Below are 17259 nucleotides of genomic sequence, written 5' to 3' on the forward strand. Positions count from 1 at the left end.
GTTTCACGACTGGAAATACCTTATCAGAAGGATCAGAAAACCAGTCAGTATCTGGTGTGCCCACCATTTGCCTCATGCAGCGCAACACATCTCCTTCACATTGAGCTGATCAGGCTGTTGATTGTGGCCTGTGGAATGCTGTCCCACTCCTCTTCAATGACTGTGCAAAGTTGCTGCAATTTTGTTTGTTGTCTGTAGCTCATGCCTGTTGACATCAGCATAACAGCATAACCCAACTGAGACCATGGGGCACTCTGTTCACAACGTTGACATCGACAAACTGCTCACCCACACAATGGCATACACGCTATTTGCCATCTACCCAGTACAGTTTAAACCAGGATTCATCCATGAAGAGCACACTTCTCCAGTATGCCAGTGGCCATGGAAGATGAGCAGTTGCCCACTGAAGTCAGTTACAACACCGAACTGCAGTCAGGTTAAGACCCTGGTGAGGATGACGAGCACTCGGATGAGCTTCCCTGAGACGGTTTCTGACAGTTTGTGCAGAATTTCTTTCAGTTGTACAAACCCAGAGTTTCATCAGCTGGGCGGGTGTCTGGTCTCAGACGATCCCGCAGGTGAAGATGCCGGGTGTAGATGTCCTGGGTTGGCGTGATTATGCGTGGTCTGCGGTTGTGAGGACGGTTGGACGTACTGCCAAATTCTCTAAAACTACATTGGAGACAGCTTATGGTAAAGAAATGGACATTCAATTATCTGACAGCTATCTTAACAGCTCTGGTGGACTCTCCTGCAGTCAGCATACCAATTGCACTCTCCCTCAAAACTTGAAACATCTGTGGCAGTGTTGTGTGGCAAAACTGCACATTATAGAGTGGCCTTTTATTGTCCCCAGAACAATGTGGACCTATGTAATAATCAGTGGCAACCCGTCATTCACGGCAGGTGACCCACATTTGCAAAAAAATATAAATAAATTTATATATTATTATTTTTTCCTCCTTTTTTTGAGGGGGGGGGGCTAGCCTGTTCGCATGTTCTTTTGGTAGGCTCACGGTCATTAGCCACAGAAATTACGTCAAATCACGTTCTATGTCCAGTAGCTGTGATTGGACTGATCATGTTAATGTCTTACTTTCATAATTTTAGCTAGCCGTCATCATCATGATTTGTGAATCAAGTCTACTGGCAAATCCTTTTTAATCCTTGTCATATGAAGAAATATAATGATGAGAAAATCTAGATAAAACGTATCGGTGCTCATCGGCCATTGGACATGAACATTACACAACAATTTGGAAATAGCAAATTCAACAATGAGTTGTTTGGAAGGAATCAGTGACAGTGGCTAATCGCAAGCATTGCAGTTGGGAAGTCAGACCGGGAAAATACGTTTTGAACGGTCATCCAACTCGGAATTGTAAATAATATTTATTGATGACAATTTGCCAAAGGACAACAAGGTGATTCCAAAAATGTTTTATGTACTGCTGCATAATTTATGTAATATGCCCGGGTGATATGGTCAGCCATATCAGCTTTGTTTTTTAAAAGGCAGTAACGAGGCTGAATGAATTGTTTCGCTGCCAGACAAGGCTCTGCTGATAGCCAGGTGTAGCGATGGCAAGGATTGACTCCATTGTGCTGGAAAGAAAGCTCTGCTGTTGTTTATGTAGGCCCTCAGAGTTTGTGGGCACCACTTGTCGCCATTATAGTGCAATTAATGTATTGTTTAGTGTTGTTTTGTGTAGTAGCTTTGCTGGCATGCATTAAAAAAAATGTTTTTGTTTGCCCCAACAAGATTTAAATGCTAAAATCGCCACTGGTATTGATCATGCTGTTTAATCAGCTTCTTGATATGCCACGCCTGTCGGGTGGATGGATTATCTTGGAAAAGGAGAAATGCTCACTAACATGGATGTAAACAAATTTATGCTGAAAATTTGAGAGAAATAAGATTTTTGTGCATATGGAAAAATTCTGGGATATTTTATTTCAGCTCATGAAACATGGGTCCAACACTTTACATTTATATTTTTGTTCAGTATAAATTTCCCAATGTAACACTTTCTGAATCCGACAAGTACTGTCGCAAAGACTGCATATTATGCAAAGAAAAGCTACAAGACTTACTCCCTTGGACAGGTCTAAGCAAATCGTGTTCGAAACAACATTGTCCTCGTCAATATCAGCTGGCAGGTTTTTAGTCACATCTGGACAACACAGACTGGCTGTGTGGTGGCTGGGGGTTGACATAGCAAGGTTGTCTTTCAGCCATGACAGAGTCTTCAACCAAGAAACAGGAAGTGAGGAAACGGAAGAGGAAGAGAGAAAACAAGAGGAGGAAGTGACGTTTGGTTAACCCAGTGGGATGCTTCCAGGCCCAAATTCAATCATTTGCAGATTAAGGAAAACTACAGTACACTGGGGGTTCACTCTCAATGTTTACACCGTATCAACGTTGTAAACCCCGTTAAAATCAACACACCTTGTTCATCTCGCGGACATTGTCATTTGATATTTACTCTAAAGTATTAGTTCTGGTACTGTAGTAGCAGACCACAAGAAACACCAGAAATCAATCCATAGCTACCTTATCAGCAGATGTGGTAGAATTTTGCAACTGAGTACCAAGTTCTGATTGGCAATCTGGAGAACAAGTGTTAAAATGGGTTGTCTGGTCCTTTCTGCAAAGCAAGCACATACGTTAACTTAATGTTCTGCTTAAAGTGTCATCAACAATTTAATCTGGTTTCAAAAAACAAGAAGCTGATGAAAGTCTATACCCTTGTCTCTCCACACGCCGTCTTCCAATCAAGTCATCCAGATTGCTGGTGGTGTCACAGGAGACTCGGGCATAGCTTTTGAAAGGCTGTTCTTCAACTTGACAAACAGTCAGCTTCCTGGGGACACCACAATCTTTCATGTTCTAAAAAAAAAAGGAAATTACATAGGTCATTAGTAGGTCATATAATTAGAGTTAAAATGCTATTTCACAGAGGTATCAAGTACCACCTATTCTGATGATTTACCCGTTTCATAACAGTTCATCCAAATTACACCCCATATTACAACATTACATATTAGTTTTTAATCGACTGCTTTAAAGGTAAGGAAACCTATATGTAATGTTGTAATTTGGGTGAGCTATCTTCATTTTGTAATTTGAGTTAACTATCCCTTTAACTACTTTTAAAGAGAATTTCCTAGTCATTTGAAAAATGGATCTGCTGACCTCGAACCCTTTGAGACGGTTCTGTTCCTCTTTGAAGTCCTTTCCTATGGTCCTCTGGGCCTCATGTTCCGTATCTCTGGTTGGACTCAGTGAGCCAGGTTCATCACAGGAGACGTCTATGTCAAGGGTGGTGGGCAAATCTGGCCACTCGCTCCTGCATGGCAAAACATTATGGGTTACTTATTGTAACCCTGGTTCTATCAATGATGGTGACCCTACCCTACTTCATCCAGAAGGCCAGTTGATACTCTCAGTGCTAGGTTCATTGGTAATGAAATAGAACAGTTTATGTGAGTGACTGGGCTAAAATCATAATAAAGCAAGAACAAGCTGTTGTTGTGATTGTGGTTTCGGATAGAGAACTAACTCAAAATTGTCTTGAGAAAAGTCACTGTCCGAAATGCTGCCAACAATAAACATGCAGAGGTAGTCATGTGTCCGGAAGTACTCTTTTACAATGTACGATATTATGCTCCTTCTCCACAGCAAACATTGGTGTACTGTATCCACCCCGGTGATATACTAGGGAAATTGTTTCCTGAGGCTTCTATTTTCAGCCCCACAAAGAAGATGAGAGAAAAGCATTGTGGTGTGGAGTGTTAAAATAAAACACATACTGCATGTTAGTGCTTTTAATGTAGGCAGATTGGAAACAAAGGGGTAAATAGATGTGGGGGAGAGGTCAGAAGGGTGGACACGAAGGTTGAACTCTGGACTCCAGGGCTGTGGTACATAGCGAAGGGAGTAATACCACTTAACCACGGCTTAGCACGTATTGTCATGCATTAGAGACAATATGTCCAAAGTGGATCATTTGTGGCAGCTGCGGATGCCTGTTAATCAGTTTTACTGTATATTCTTCAGGGTTTAAGTCATACCCACAAGTTTGAGCACTCCTCAACATGTCTAGAGCGCTTTTGCTTGGAGACGTGTCACATGACTCAGAAATCCCAGGATGAACAACATTGACTGGATCCACCAGATAAGCTGAATTAGCTAATGACATGTTATGCAACCATGACAATCTGAACAGACAGAGGGCTTTGTCCTTGGAGTGACTGACTGGGGCTGGCAGGGGTATAAAGTAATGATGTCACCCCCCTCTGAAGGGGTGAGGTCATGGTTTCAGGAAAGTGCTTTTGTTTTTGAAAGAAACTATAAAATAGAGAGGGAACAGCTGGGAGGAGTCAGAAATCTTGGAATCAAAAAGGAACACTTTGTGTATGTCGTGTCTTGTCGGTTGTCTTTAATTCGAACGTTCTTTCTCGCTGGCGCCTGTTAAGGAAATCTATTTCCAGTTTTGACATTGCCGCCCTTACAACAAAAATACAACGTTTGTGATACTGATACTCACTGGACAGAAATGGGCACACCTCTCCACACAGATGCTTGGAATGTGGGTCATCTGTTTATATTTCAAAGGTTTGATACCCTAAAATGTTATGGTTCAATGGGTTAAGAAATGTGTTAATGCCTCTGTAAACCATACAGTTTAAATCCAAAATCTGAGGTAGAACATTTGTAATTAAACTTCCAAAATGTGACTTTAAAGGCAGAAGTGCATTTAACCCACAATTGAATGACCAACATGGTAACTGACCAGTATACTTCTGTTCAATAAGCTTTATAAGCTACATCCGTTTTTATCCCTGGTCACTAGGCCATACCATACTTATGAGGCACCCTGCACACATCTGCTGAAGAAATTAGGAGCAGGTTTATCGTATAGTATAATCTCCCCCCAAAATGTCTTTCTCGATATTCATCCATATCTCATTTTGGCACCAGCTCCTACACAGAACACATTCACTGTGACACAGGGGCTTGCGAAATCCATGTCATGTTTAAAGTTGGAGCATTGCATAATACAAAGAGAATGTCAAGAATGAATTCCCCTGAATTGATTCCATGGCGATTATTTGGACAGCATTTGTTATGAGTGAAACTCAGACTATGGCTTATTAGGGCAAGAATCATTTCAATGTCGGCTTCAGTTGCCATTAGGGCATTGGTTCTAATGTCAGAATGTCTTGTTAGTTACGCAACGAGTGTTAGTAGAAAAACAATCATCTTATTCACCGAGTATGTTTTCCATTTAATCCAATTGTAAACATCAAACCTTTTCATCTGGAATACATATTCCATGAGTTCATCCAGACGTAAACTGTTAAGCAATGTTTATCAACATGTTGAAAAGTTCAGAGTCGACGTGTGGGTTGGGTCAAAAGTGCTGCCCATTTTATATCATTATACTGTAGCAACGGCTCGCTAACTCAGTTATTGGTGACCTCCATTGATGACTTTATTCAGCACTACCATATGTAAGCGATTTTATGCAAAAATAGCAATGGTGTGAAGTACTTAAGTAAAAATAAAAAATACATTTTTGGGGTAACTTTTACTTTTACTACATTCCTAAAGAAAAAATGTACTTTTTACTCCATGCATTTTCCCTGACACCCAAAAGTACTCGTTACATTTGGAATGTTTTTCAGGACAGGAAAATGGTCCAATTCACACACTTATCAAGAGAACATCCCTGGTCATCCCTACTGCCTCTGATCTGGCAGACTCACTAAACACAAATCCTTCGTTTGTAAATGATGTCTTAGTGTGTCCATGGCTATCCGTAAGTAAATTTAAAAAACATACATTTTGCCATCTGGTTTGCTTAATATAAGGCATTTGAAATTATTTCTTTTTTTTCTTTTTTTTGATTCTTAAGTATATTTTAGCAATTACATTTACTTTTGTTGCTTAAAACCAAATACTTTAAGACTTTTACTCAAGTTGTATTTTACTGGGTGACTTTCACTTTTACTTGAGTCATTTTCCATGAAGATATCTTTATTTTTTTACTTAAGTATGACAATTGGGTACATTTTCCACCTGGTTAAGCAACCTGGTTGTCAGACTGTGGTTTCAGGAGCGAAATATACACAATAAACCAATAGGGTTGAGTGATGCAAACATATCCTCACTTGAACATTTGAACCTTGCCCCTAATTTAAATTGTATTTGTGAGTGTTTATTTCTATGTTAATTGTATTCCACGGTTCCTACTTAACATACATTATTCATATCATGCAATAGATCTGATTCCACCAATTCACCTGAACCAGTTAAGTGTGTAGTAACTGAGTGTTTGTGTCTGAATTGGTATTGGCTAAAGAGGTAATTGTAGGCCCCTCCCACTAAATGAGATAATGAGCTACAGATGTTTTAAATGTTTGTAGGAGAGTGCCAGTGGGGAAGAGAGGTAAGCAACGATAGACCAGTGAAGATTATTATTTTATTCTGGGGCTTAAATCTTTTAGTCCATGTTTTTACCATTTTAGAGCTGCCATTTTGAAGCCTGTTTTTGTATTTATATATTTATTGAAAATAAATCTCCCAATTTGGAAGAAACCGTTCCAGTTCTTTTAGTAAAACCCTTTTTATGTGAAGGGCATTGGCCAGCCCTGTCACAGTTAAATCAGGTGTTTCAGGAGTTATGTTACAACCACCGTTCTCCAACCAAACAGGAACCATGTGTGAACGTTAGAAACATTCTCAAAATCCTTTGATGTTAGTATTTGATCTTACATTTATAGCAAATATTGCCATAATATATAGATACGATGATAGATGGCATCCTTGTAACACACCCCTAGATAATGCGATATTAGATCAGTGTTTCCCGAGTTCCCCCAACAACACACATTGTGAACCTGGACAAGCACATCTGATTCTACTTAAGTAATCATTAAGTTGAATCAGGTGGTTTTATCCAGGGATACAACAAATGTGTGACGTTGGGGATACTCAAGGCCTGGAGTTAGGAAACACTGTATTATATAATAGAAGGACTTGAAATGGCACCCTATTCTCTATATAATGCACTACTTTTGACCAGAGTCACATGGGACTTGGTTAAAAATAGTGAACTACAGTATATAGGGAATAGGGAAGCCATTAGAGCAAGGTTTCCCAAACTTGGTCCTCGGGACCACAAGGGCTGCACATTTTGTTTTTTGCCCTAGCACAAGACAGCTGATTCAAATAATCAACTAATCATCAACCTTTGATAATTTGAATTAGCTGTGTAGTGCTAGGGCAAAAACCAAAATGTGCAATCCTTGGGGTCCCGAGGACCAATTTTAGGAAACACTGCATTAGAGAAACATTATGGGCTTTAGGACCCTTTATTACCCACTACCCTCCTGGAGAAGGCCCCAGCTCTCCTGCACCTCAGCCTGTTTCCGTGTCACTCTGGCAGCCAGGGTAGGGTGGAGGTCCGAAAGGCGGGAAACAGTCTCGTTCAGCATCTGGAGAGAGCGTGGTCGAGGAGGGGATGGGGGTAGTGGATGGATGTGACACAATTAATTTACAGTTGATTTACAGTCTTGGAAAACGACCCACGTTCTTTAAAATGGAAGTCTATGGTTAGATTTAACACAGAAGTGTAACACCACTTCATAGAAGGCTTCTTCTATGGTTAAGGGGGAAACGCCACAAAAAAGATTCAGAAAAGGTCTAGGTAGGAGTAGTCTAGATTTTAGTGTTATGTTTCACTGTCTTATGATAGTTTCTCTCTACTTAGGATTGAAGTAGTCTTGAGTACTGAGCAGGTGGCCTAGTGGTTAGAGCATTGGGCCAGTAACCGAAAGGTTGCTAGATCGAATCCCTGAGCTGACAAGGTAAAAAAATATGTAGTTCTGCCCCTGAACAAGGCAGTTAACCCACTGTTCCTAGGCCATCATTGTAAATAAGAATTTGTTCTTAACTGACTTGCCTAGTTAAATAAAGGTTACAAAATGTGCTTACACCATACACATACTACTACAGTGTATTCCTTTTAAATTCCTATTGGAGTACATTTGAGTATTTTCCATGATAACATTTGTAAACGACCAGTATTTCACTTGAAATGGAACTGAACACAACCCTGATGTATGAATGATGCATTGCTGCATTTCACCATAAATGCATGAATTATTCGGAGCTACATTCCCCATGTGCCGCTCACCATGATTTGGCTGGCAATATTGTAGATCTCTGTCTGACCGCAGCTCCCCTGGTTATCAGATCCAGACAGGACGCTTCTCTACCAAACAAACCAAATAACAGAGTCAATGTGTAATAACGTGTAATTACAAAACAATGATAATCTGCAGAACCTTGGGACCACATTTCCACATACCATTCAAATAATAAAGAGGAACTATGGAGTAAAACTATCTTATATTTGGGGTTATGATGTTATGATGGGGACAGTTGTACTAAGCTCATGGCGCATCTATTTTTCAAGAATCAATCAAACTTTTAACAGCATGTAAATATTGCAGATTGTACCTTTACAGGATCACTGGTGCAAAATAGGACTCTTGTCAAAATTCCTATTCTGCCTTTTTACCTTCCTGTTGATGGTGCAGATGATGGTGTCAGCCTGTTGGTAGAAGGAGGAGACGTCCAGAGCCAGTTTGAGGTCTTCGTGATAGTTTCTTAACAGTGACTGGAACCTCAGCCAGCTACCAAAGAGATACAGTATCTAGTTCAGTGCTTTGGGAATGGGATCACAATGGGGTCAAATTCCCAGATATGACTTGAAATCCAAGATGGATGTGAAAGTAATTCAAGTCAGACCAAGTACTGCTACATAACATGGAAAGCTGTAGTTACATAGGAGTAGATAGGAAAACAACATGTTAACAGTAGCCATAACACATATACATCCATAGCACCAAGGACAAAGTATATGTAGCCTAGTCAAGGACTCTAACCCAGACGCTTATAAGAAATCACAGTATGCCTTCCGACAAACCATCAAACAGGCAAAGCGTCAATACAGGACTAAGATTGAATCGTACTCCACTGACTCTGACGCTCGTCGGATGTGGCAGGGCTTGCAAACTATTACGGACTACAAAGGGAAGCAGAGCCACGAGCTGTCCAGAGACACGAGCCTACCAGTCAAACTAAATATCTTATAGGCTTGCTTCGAGGCAAGCAGCACTGAAGCATGCATGAGAGTATCAGCTGTTCCGGATGACTGTGTGATCATGCACTCCATAGCAGACGTGAGTAAGACCTTTAAACTATTTAACATTCACAAGGCCACAGGGCCAGACAGATTACCAGGATGTGTACTCTGAGCATGCACTGACCAACTGGCAAGTATCTTCACTGACATTTTCAACCTGTCCCTGACCGAGTCTGTAATACCAACATGTTCCAAGCAGACCACCATAGTCCCTGTACCCAAGAACACCAAGGTAACCTACATAAATGACCACCGACCCATAGCACTCACGTCTGTATTCATGAAGTGCTTTGAAAGGCTAGTCATGGCTCAGATCAACACCAGTATCCCAGAAACCCTAGACCCTCTCCAATTTGCATACCGCCCCAACAGATCCACAGATGATGCAATCTCTATTGCACTCCACACTGCCCTTACCCACCTGGAGAAAAGGAACACCTACGTGAGAATACTATTCATTGACCACAGCTCAGCGTTCAACACCATAGTGCCCTCAAAGCTCATCACGAAGCTAAGGACCCTGGGACTAAACACCTCCCTCCAACTGGATCCTGGACTTCCTGATGGGCCGCCCCCAGGTGGTAAGGGTAGGTAACAACACATTGCCACGCTGATGATCAACACGGGGCCCCTCAGGGGTGCATGCTCAGTCCCCTCCTCTACTCCCTGTTCACCCATGACTGCATGGCCAAGCACCAACATTAAGTTTGCCGACGACACAACAGTGGTAGGCCTGGTCACCAACAACGATGAGACAGCCTATAGGGAGGAGGTCAGAGACCTGGCATTGTGGTGCCAGAATAACAGCCTCTCCCTCAACGTGATCAAGACAAATGAGATGATTGTGGACTACAAGAAAAGGAGGACCAAGCACGCCCCCATTCTCATTGACGGGGCTGTAGTGGAGCAGGTTGAGAGCTTCAAGTTGCTTGGTGTCCACATCACCAACAACCTAACATGGTCCAAACACACCAATACAGTTGTGAAGAGGGCATGACAACATCTAATCCCCCCCAGGAGACTGAAAAGATCTGGCATGGGTCCTCAGATCCTCAAAATGTTCTACAGCTGCACCATCTGACTGGTTGCATCACCCACCACCTGATATTGCTACTGCTCAGTCTCCGACCGCAAGGCACTACAGAGGGTAGTGCGTACGGCCCAGTACATCACTGAGGCCAAGCTTCCTGCCATCCAGGACCTTTATACCAGGCGGTGTCAGAGAACGACTCTCAGCCACCCTAGTCATAGATTGTTCTCTCTACTACCGCACGGCACGTGCTACCGGAGTGCCAAATCTAGGTCCAAAAGGCTTCTTAACAGCTTCCACCCCCAAGCCATAAGACTCCTGAACAGCTAATCAAATGGCTACCCAGACTATTTGCTATTTCCCCGCACCCAGCCTCATTTTTACATTGCTGCTCCTCACTGTTTATTATCCATTCATAGTCACTTTACCTCTACCGACATGTACATATTATCTCAATTACATCGGCTAACCGGTGCCCCCGCACATTGACTCTGTACCAGTACCCCCTGTATATAGCCTCGCTACTGTTATTTTATTGTTGCTCCTTTTTTTTGTGTTATTTTTCTATTTTTCTTATTTATTCATTTCTTAAATCAGTTTGTTTTAGTAAATACTTGAACACTTTTTTTCTTAACTGTATTGTTGGTTAAGGGCTTGTAAGTAAGCATTTCACAGTAAAGTCTACACCTGTTGTATTCGGCGCATGTGACAAATGGTATTTGATTTGATTTAGCCATAGAGAGAAAAAAAAACTATAATAAAGCACGAGGGGCCATGATTTATCATGAGTATATCACAGCCTAGGGGCCTCGAATGCCTTACTGTTATTGCTTTATTTTTTAATTAATTAAAGTAAGGTGCTATTGATGTATCTTGCTCAAACAGTCAAAAATGGGACTTTACGTTTGGTTAACGGTGCTCTCTCCAGAAGGGATTTTGTTGCCTTCTGTCTGTTGCAGTCTCTTCCTCTTGTCTCCCTCGTGGCCGGTCTCCACGTCAAGCGTCTCGTACTGATGTCCATCCTATAGAGGACATTAGAAAGGAAGAATCTGTGAACCAGTACACTCAATGCATGGTTCTGACACTTGAGGGCATGTATGTGGATACAGTACAATATTGTAGGAAGTAAATGTAATCAATGTGTAGTGCATAAAGTCCCATGACATGATAACATTTCTTTATCCATTCCAGGGTGCACATTTTTGTTTTAGCCCAGCACTAACACACCTGATTCAACTAATTAATGGCTAACTTATCAGTTGAGTCAGGTCTGTTAGTCCTTGGCTAGAATAACATATTTTTTATGGATTGAGATACACTGAATTATGAGCTGTACCACATTGATTAATTCATTGAAGCACAAACCTGTTTTATGTCCAGACTTCTCGTCATCTGTATGAGGGAATTCTCAATGTCCTTTAGGTCTCGCTGTTGGGTCGGTGACGCGTCCTCTGGGTCCTGCAAAGGACATCCAAGGACACTACAGCCATACTTCAGATCCCGAAGCTTCCTCTTGAACCAAGAGTCCACCTGTGTAGAAACACGAATGAGTAATAACAAGTCTTTAAAATCAAGTTGATACGAAATTAGTTCAAGGGGATTTTTACTGTAGCAGATATGCTCTTACAATAAAGTATCTATCCATGATGACATGATTACATTTGATGAGTACTGTGCCTTTAGTGAGGAGATTACTGTTTATAAATACAGAAAATATACTAAAAAGAGTATATAAAAATATACTGGAACACTGATTTAAGGTGTTTTGCTAACTAAACAGTTTGGAACCCGGTATTAAACATCTGGAAGTGAGCAAGCAAAAAGAAGTAAATGTACTATTATTGATAGTCATTTGTTACAAAGTAAATCTGCAATATAATTATGAAATATATTATTGATAGTCAAAAAAGAACAAGCCTGCAATATATCATGAATTACATTCCTTTACATTTCCCAATATAATTTATACAGACATGTCAAATTGCACACATTGCAGGTGCACTGAGAGACAGTTGCAAGCCTGTGGTACTCATTATTCTTGTGTTTCACAATTGCACAAATAAATTAAAAAGAAGTCATGAAGACGACTCTAGCTCCCACTCCTTACATTTCTTTTTGGACAGTTAAATTTTATGACGGTCTGTAAACAAGATGAATTGGTCCCATATGGGTAATATATATATATATCTCAGTTGAAGTCGGAAGTTTACATACTTCTTGTTGACAAATTATAGTTTTGCCAAGTCGGTTAGGACATCTACTTTGTGCATGACACAAGTAATTTTTCCAAAAATTGTTTACAGACAGATTATTTCACTGTATCACAATTCCAGTGAGTCTGAAGTGTACATACACTAAGTTGACTGTGCCTTTAAACAGCTTGGAAAATTCCATAAAATGATGTCATGACTTTAGAAGCTTCTGATAGGCTAATTAACATCATTTGAGTCCATTGGAGGTGTACCAGTGGATGTATTTCAAGGCGTACCTTCAAACTCAGTGCTTCTTTGCTTGACATCATGGGAAAATCAATAGAAATCAGCCAAGACTTCAGAAAAAAAATTGTAGACCTCTACAAGTCTGGTTCATCCTTGGGAGCAATTTACAAATGCCTGAAAGTACCACGTTTATCTGTACAAACAATAGTACACATGTATAAACACCATGGGACCATGCAGCAGTCATACCAATCATGTCTCCTAGAGATGAATGTACTTTGGTGTGAAAGGTGCAAATCAATCCCAGAACAACAGCAAACGACCTCGTAAAGATGCTGGAGGAAATAGGTACAAAAGTATTTATATCCACAGTAAAACGAGTCCTATATCAGCATAACCTGAAAGGCTGCTCAGCAAGGAAGAAGTCACTGCTCCAAAACCATCATAAAAAAAGCTTGACTACGGTTTGCAACTGCACATGGGGACAAAGATCATACTTTTTGGAGAAATGTCCTCTGGTCTGATGAAACAAAAATATAACTGTTTGGCCATAACGACCGTCGTTATGTTTGGAGGAAAAAGTTTACAAGCTGAAGAACACCATCCCAAACGTGAAGCACGGGGGTGGCAGCATCATGTGGTGGGGGTGCTTTGCTGCAGGAGGGACTGGTGCACTTCACAAAATAGATGGCATCATGAGGCAGGAAAATTCTGTGTATATATTGAAGCAACATCTCAAGACATCAGTCAGGAACTTAAAGCTTGGTCGCAAATGGGTCTTCCAAATGGATAATGATCCCAAGCATACTTCCAAAGTTGTGGCACAATGGCTTAAGGACAAAAAAGTCAAGGTATTGGAGTGGCCATCACAAAGCCCTGACCTCAATCCAATAGAACATCTGTGGGCAGAACTGAAAAAGCGTGTGCAAGCAAGGAGGCCTACAAAACTGACTCAGTTACACCAGCTCTGTCAGGAGGAATGGGACAAAATTCGCCCAACTTATTGTGGGAAGCTTGTGGAAGACTACCCAAAATGTTTGACCCAAGTTAAACAATTTAAAGTCAATGCTACCAAATACTAACTGAGTGTACGTAAACTTCTGACCCACGTGGATTGTGATGAAAGAAATAAAAGCTGGAAATAAATAATTCTCTACTATTATTCTGACATTTCACATTCTTAAAATAAAGTTGTGATCCTATCTGACCTAAGACAGGGAATTTTTACTATGATTAAATATCAGGAATTGTAAAAAGCTGAGTTTAAATGTATTTGGCTAAAGTGTATGTAAACTTCCGACTTCAACTGTATATACACACTACACTGTATATACACACTACAGTTCAAAAGTTGTTTTTTAAAGAAAAGCACATTGTCTACATTGTATTTTTGATAAATTTGATGTTATTTTATGTTATTTTAATGAACAAAAAATGTACTTTTCTTTCAAAACAAGGACATTTCTAAGTGACCCCAAACTTTTGAACAGTGGTATATATATACTGAACAAAAATATAAACACAACATCTAAGGTGTTTGTCCCATGTTTCGTGATCTGAAATAAAATATCTCAAAAATGTTGTGCCATTCATCTGCCGCTGTCACCTCATATTTCAGCATGATAATGCACGGTGCCATGTCGCAAGGATCTGCACACAATTCCTGGAAGATGAAATCATTTTCTGCGAGCTCCAGAGCACTACTCCATCGCCATCTTTGCGATTTCATAACCTTAACCTTAAAGCTTGAGGAACCTTTTCCCTGTCTGTCGCCGTTCTCCCTTTGCCATGCCAATGCATTCTGTACTGATGACCTCATGCAAAACGTTGAATGATGCATATTATCTTTCCGAGACCTCTTACATCATCACAGTATGGAGCTAAATCATGGAGCAACCTGCTGCTGGTTCCCTACGGTCTCCACAATAATCTGAAACTTGTTAGGCCTGCCTGCTTTTCATTTTAGAAAGATATTTGTTTTCCTGGAACGTAATATACTGTATTTTCTGCAGTGAAATACACACTTTGGTAACAGTTTACTTAAAGCTTGCAGTTATAATGCAGTATGATGCGTTGATAAGCTTGTATATGAGCTTTTATAATGTTTTACCATAATGCGTCTCTGTAAGCCCTGTTGAACAGGTTTCATGTAAGAACTGTAACACAAGTTTCACCATGTTGCAAGATTTCCATGTGCCTTCCACAGGTTGGCTATCAAAAGACCACAAAACGGAATGCACATACCCTGTAGTATTTGGATAGCTTGCCTGGCTATAAACAATGTGTCTATTTAGTCTTGGGCCCTTGAAAAGTTGAAAACTTCAAGAGATGTATACATTGTCATGCGAAACAGGGAAATGTACAGACAGATACACAGAAACGGACCCCCAGAGCTATACTCAATCCTGGTGAAAAATGGAACTTGTGTACTAAACACAGCGATGAGATAACGCAGGCTTTGTGTGACTCAGCCAGCCCACCTACACAGGGCCGAGATGAAGAATGAAGAGAGCCAAAGCCATGATCTCATCTCAAAATAATTGCTCCTCTTCTCGCTGTTGGGGCGTTCCTTTTCCCCTCCCACTGTCCTTTTGCTAGTTGCATGCTCAGCATTGAAAACTGTAACCATTGGACTGTTGTCTGTATAAATATCTAACTTAATTTTCCGGTTTGCTTCAAATGTATATCATGCTTTCTGAGTGCATAAAATATGCACTCATGGTATGTGATAATAAGTACACGATCTTCCTCATTTGTAAGCTTATTTTGGCATGCTTGTGCCACTGGAGTGGAACTTATGGAACATGTGGAGTTATATTTCAAAATAGTTGGTCAATGTCGCCATTAAAAACAATCAGGGTCCCCTTAAATTCCTAAAGGTACTCTCAAATATTGAAATAACCTGTTTGCCAGCTGTGGATCTGGAGAAACACTTAATCACAGGTACAACTTCAGTTTGGCATCATTATATCCACCAACGCAATGTGCCTGATTGCTATTTTTATCATGCAACCCCTTCAATTATGGAATTGGGAGTCGTTTATTCTGTGGAAATAACCAGTTCATCCGAAACGTGGCCTTTTGCCTAGCTTAATGAAAGCCTGCTGATGATCTCATAGCTCGAGAGTACAGTGTGGATAATGCAACACTGAGGTAATAGTGCACACATTCTGTGTGTGTGTGGAGGTTTCATGCTGGAACAATGTACGTTATGGTGGTGTTTATATCATGTTGCTTTTGGTAACAGCCGATAAAACAGTATCTTGTGTTGCAGGGTGGAAGGCGCCCAACGGAAAAATTCTAATGTTGTTACTCAGCTTAGTCAGTAACGCAAATCCAGTAATTATTAGTATGTTAAAAAAAACACGTATGTAATGAGAGCATTACACAGTATGTGAAATGAGGGAGAAAAACATTACTTAAACTGGGTTTTGTGGTTATGGATTTAATTCCCAATCCTCCTATTGCCTTTTGGCTCTGGACTTACTTTCTTTCAAGTAAACAAGTCAATTAATTTGCTTTCAGAAATAATAACCATAACACTGGTAGAGACATTCACCATTTCTATTTCAAAGTCAATTGATTTGAACCAGGTGATTTGAAATGTACATTAGTTGGTGCTGGCTTGTAGCCTATCCCAACTCCATAACATGTGAGACACCATGAATAAAACAACTGTAATCCAAGGTTACCTTAGACTGAGAGTTGGACCTCTTATCCAAGTCGTCCTCTACCATCAAGGATGGCGGTTTTGGGTGAACACTGTTGTGGTTGCTTCGAATGGTCTCTGACGTGGATCTAACGGAAGTGGCCAGGTCAGAGTCACACAAGGACACGTCGGGGGCTGTCTCAACGTTCCGGCAAATAGCAATCTTCCTGATGGATCTAGAGGATGCAGTGGGGGACACAGAATTCCTGTCCTCCTCCACTCTCTCATCCTGATGTCCCTCTGGTGTTGAAGCGTAGACCTGGGTGGCCACTTGTGGGAGTTCCGAGTTCCCAGGCCACCCCTGGGACTGGCCCATGTAAAGGGACATTTGATCGTGTAGCTCCAACTTGTTCGGAGCAGCAGACTTCGGCAGATAGACGTCCACAAACTCCTGGCATTTGGCTTCGGAGGGGACAGACAGCCTGGTCCCAATGGTAAAGGGTTGGATTTTTCTGACGACACCCTCAGACATGGTTTTTGATAGCGGTTTAGTCTAGATGGGCATACTGTGACAAAACAATACAGATATCTCACCTCATGTATGGCAATGTCCAGTATCAGAAGTTCAGAATGAGAGGAAAAACCAGATGAATTCTCGAATAAACAACGCTCTTTTCCCCCCAAAATTGTCAAAAGCAAAACTCACTCAAAAAGCCGCTCGCCTCCTTGCACCTCATGGAGAGGAAGACAAGTACAGGACACACAATAGAACGTCCCCTCCTGTCTGTTTCGAAGTTATCAACTGAGCTACAGCGCCTGTGTCATGTCAGGGGAAACCAATATGAGAAGGCGAGGAGGGAGGAGTGCCTCTTCTGAGCAACCACCAAGCCAATAGTGAGAGAGAGAGACAGAAAGAGAGAG

General features: G+C 41.0%; 1 protein-coding gene across 1 annotated transcript in view; it reads right to left on the bottom strand.

Moving 5' to 3' along the window:
• Positions 1 to 17259, bottom strand: part of LOC127914389 (uncharacterized) — a 32319-nt gene extending 15060 nt beyond the window's left edge. The window contains exons 1-10 of the mRNA XM_052490189.1: positions 16382 to 17259; positions 11617 to 11781; positions 11155 to 11273; positions 8595 to 8709; positions 8208 to 8285; positions 7391 to 7506; positions 3200 to 3353; positions 2751 to 2893; positions 2558 to 2651; positions 2098 to 2250 (exon numbers count right to left, since the gene is read on the bottom strand). Of these exons, the coding sequence (XP_052346149.1) occupies positions 2098 to 2250; positions 2558 to 2651; positions 2751 to 2893; positions 3200 to 3353; positions 7391 to 7506; positions 8208 to 8285; positions 8595 to 8709; positions 11155 to 11273; positions 11617 to 11781; positions 16382 to 16870 (1626 nt within the window). The 5' untranslated portion in view covers positions 16871 to 17259. The remainder of the gene's footprint in view (positions 1 to 2097; positions 2251 to 2557; positions 2652 to 2750; positions 2894 to 3199; positions 3354 to 7390; positions 7507 to 8207; positions 8286 to 8594; positions 8710 to 11154; positions 11274 to 11616; positions 11782 to 16381) is intronic.

The sequence above is a fragment of the Oncorhynchus keta genome, chromosome 32 (assembly GCF_023373465.1).
Source record: "Oncorhynchus keta strain PuntledgeMale-10-30-2019 chromosome 32, Oket_V2, whole genome shotgun sequence".
In the NCBI taxonomy this organism is placed as follows: domain Eukaryota; kingdom Metazoa; phylum Chordata; class Actinopteri; order Salmoniformes; family Salmonidae; genus Oncorhynchus; species Oncorhynchus keta.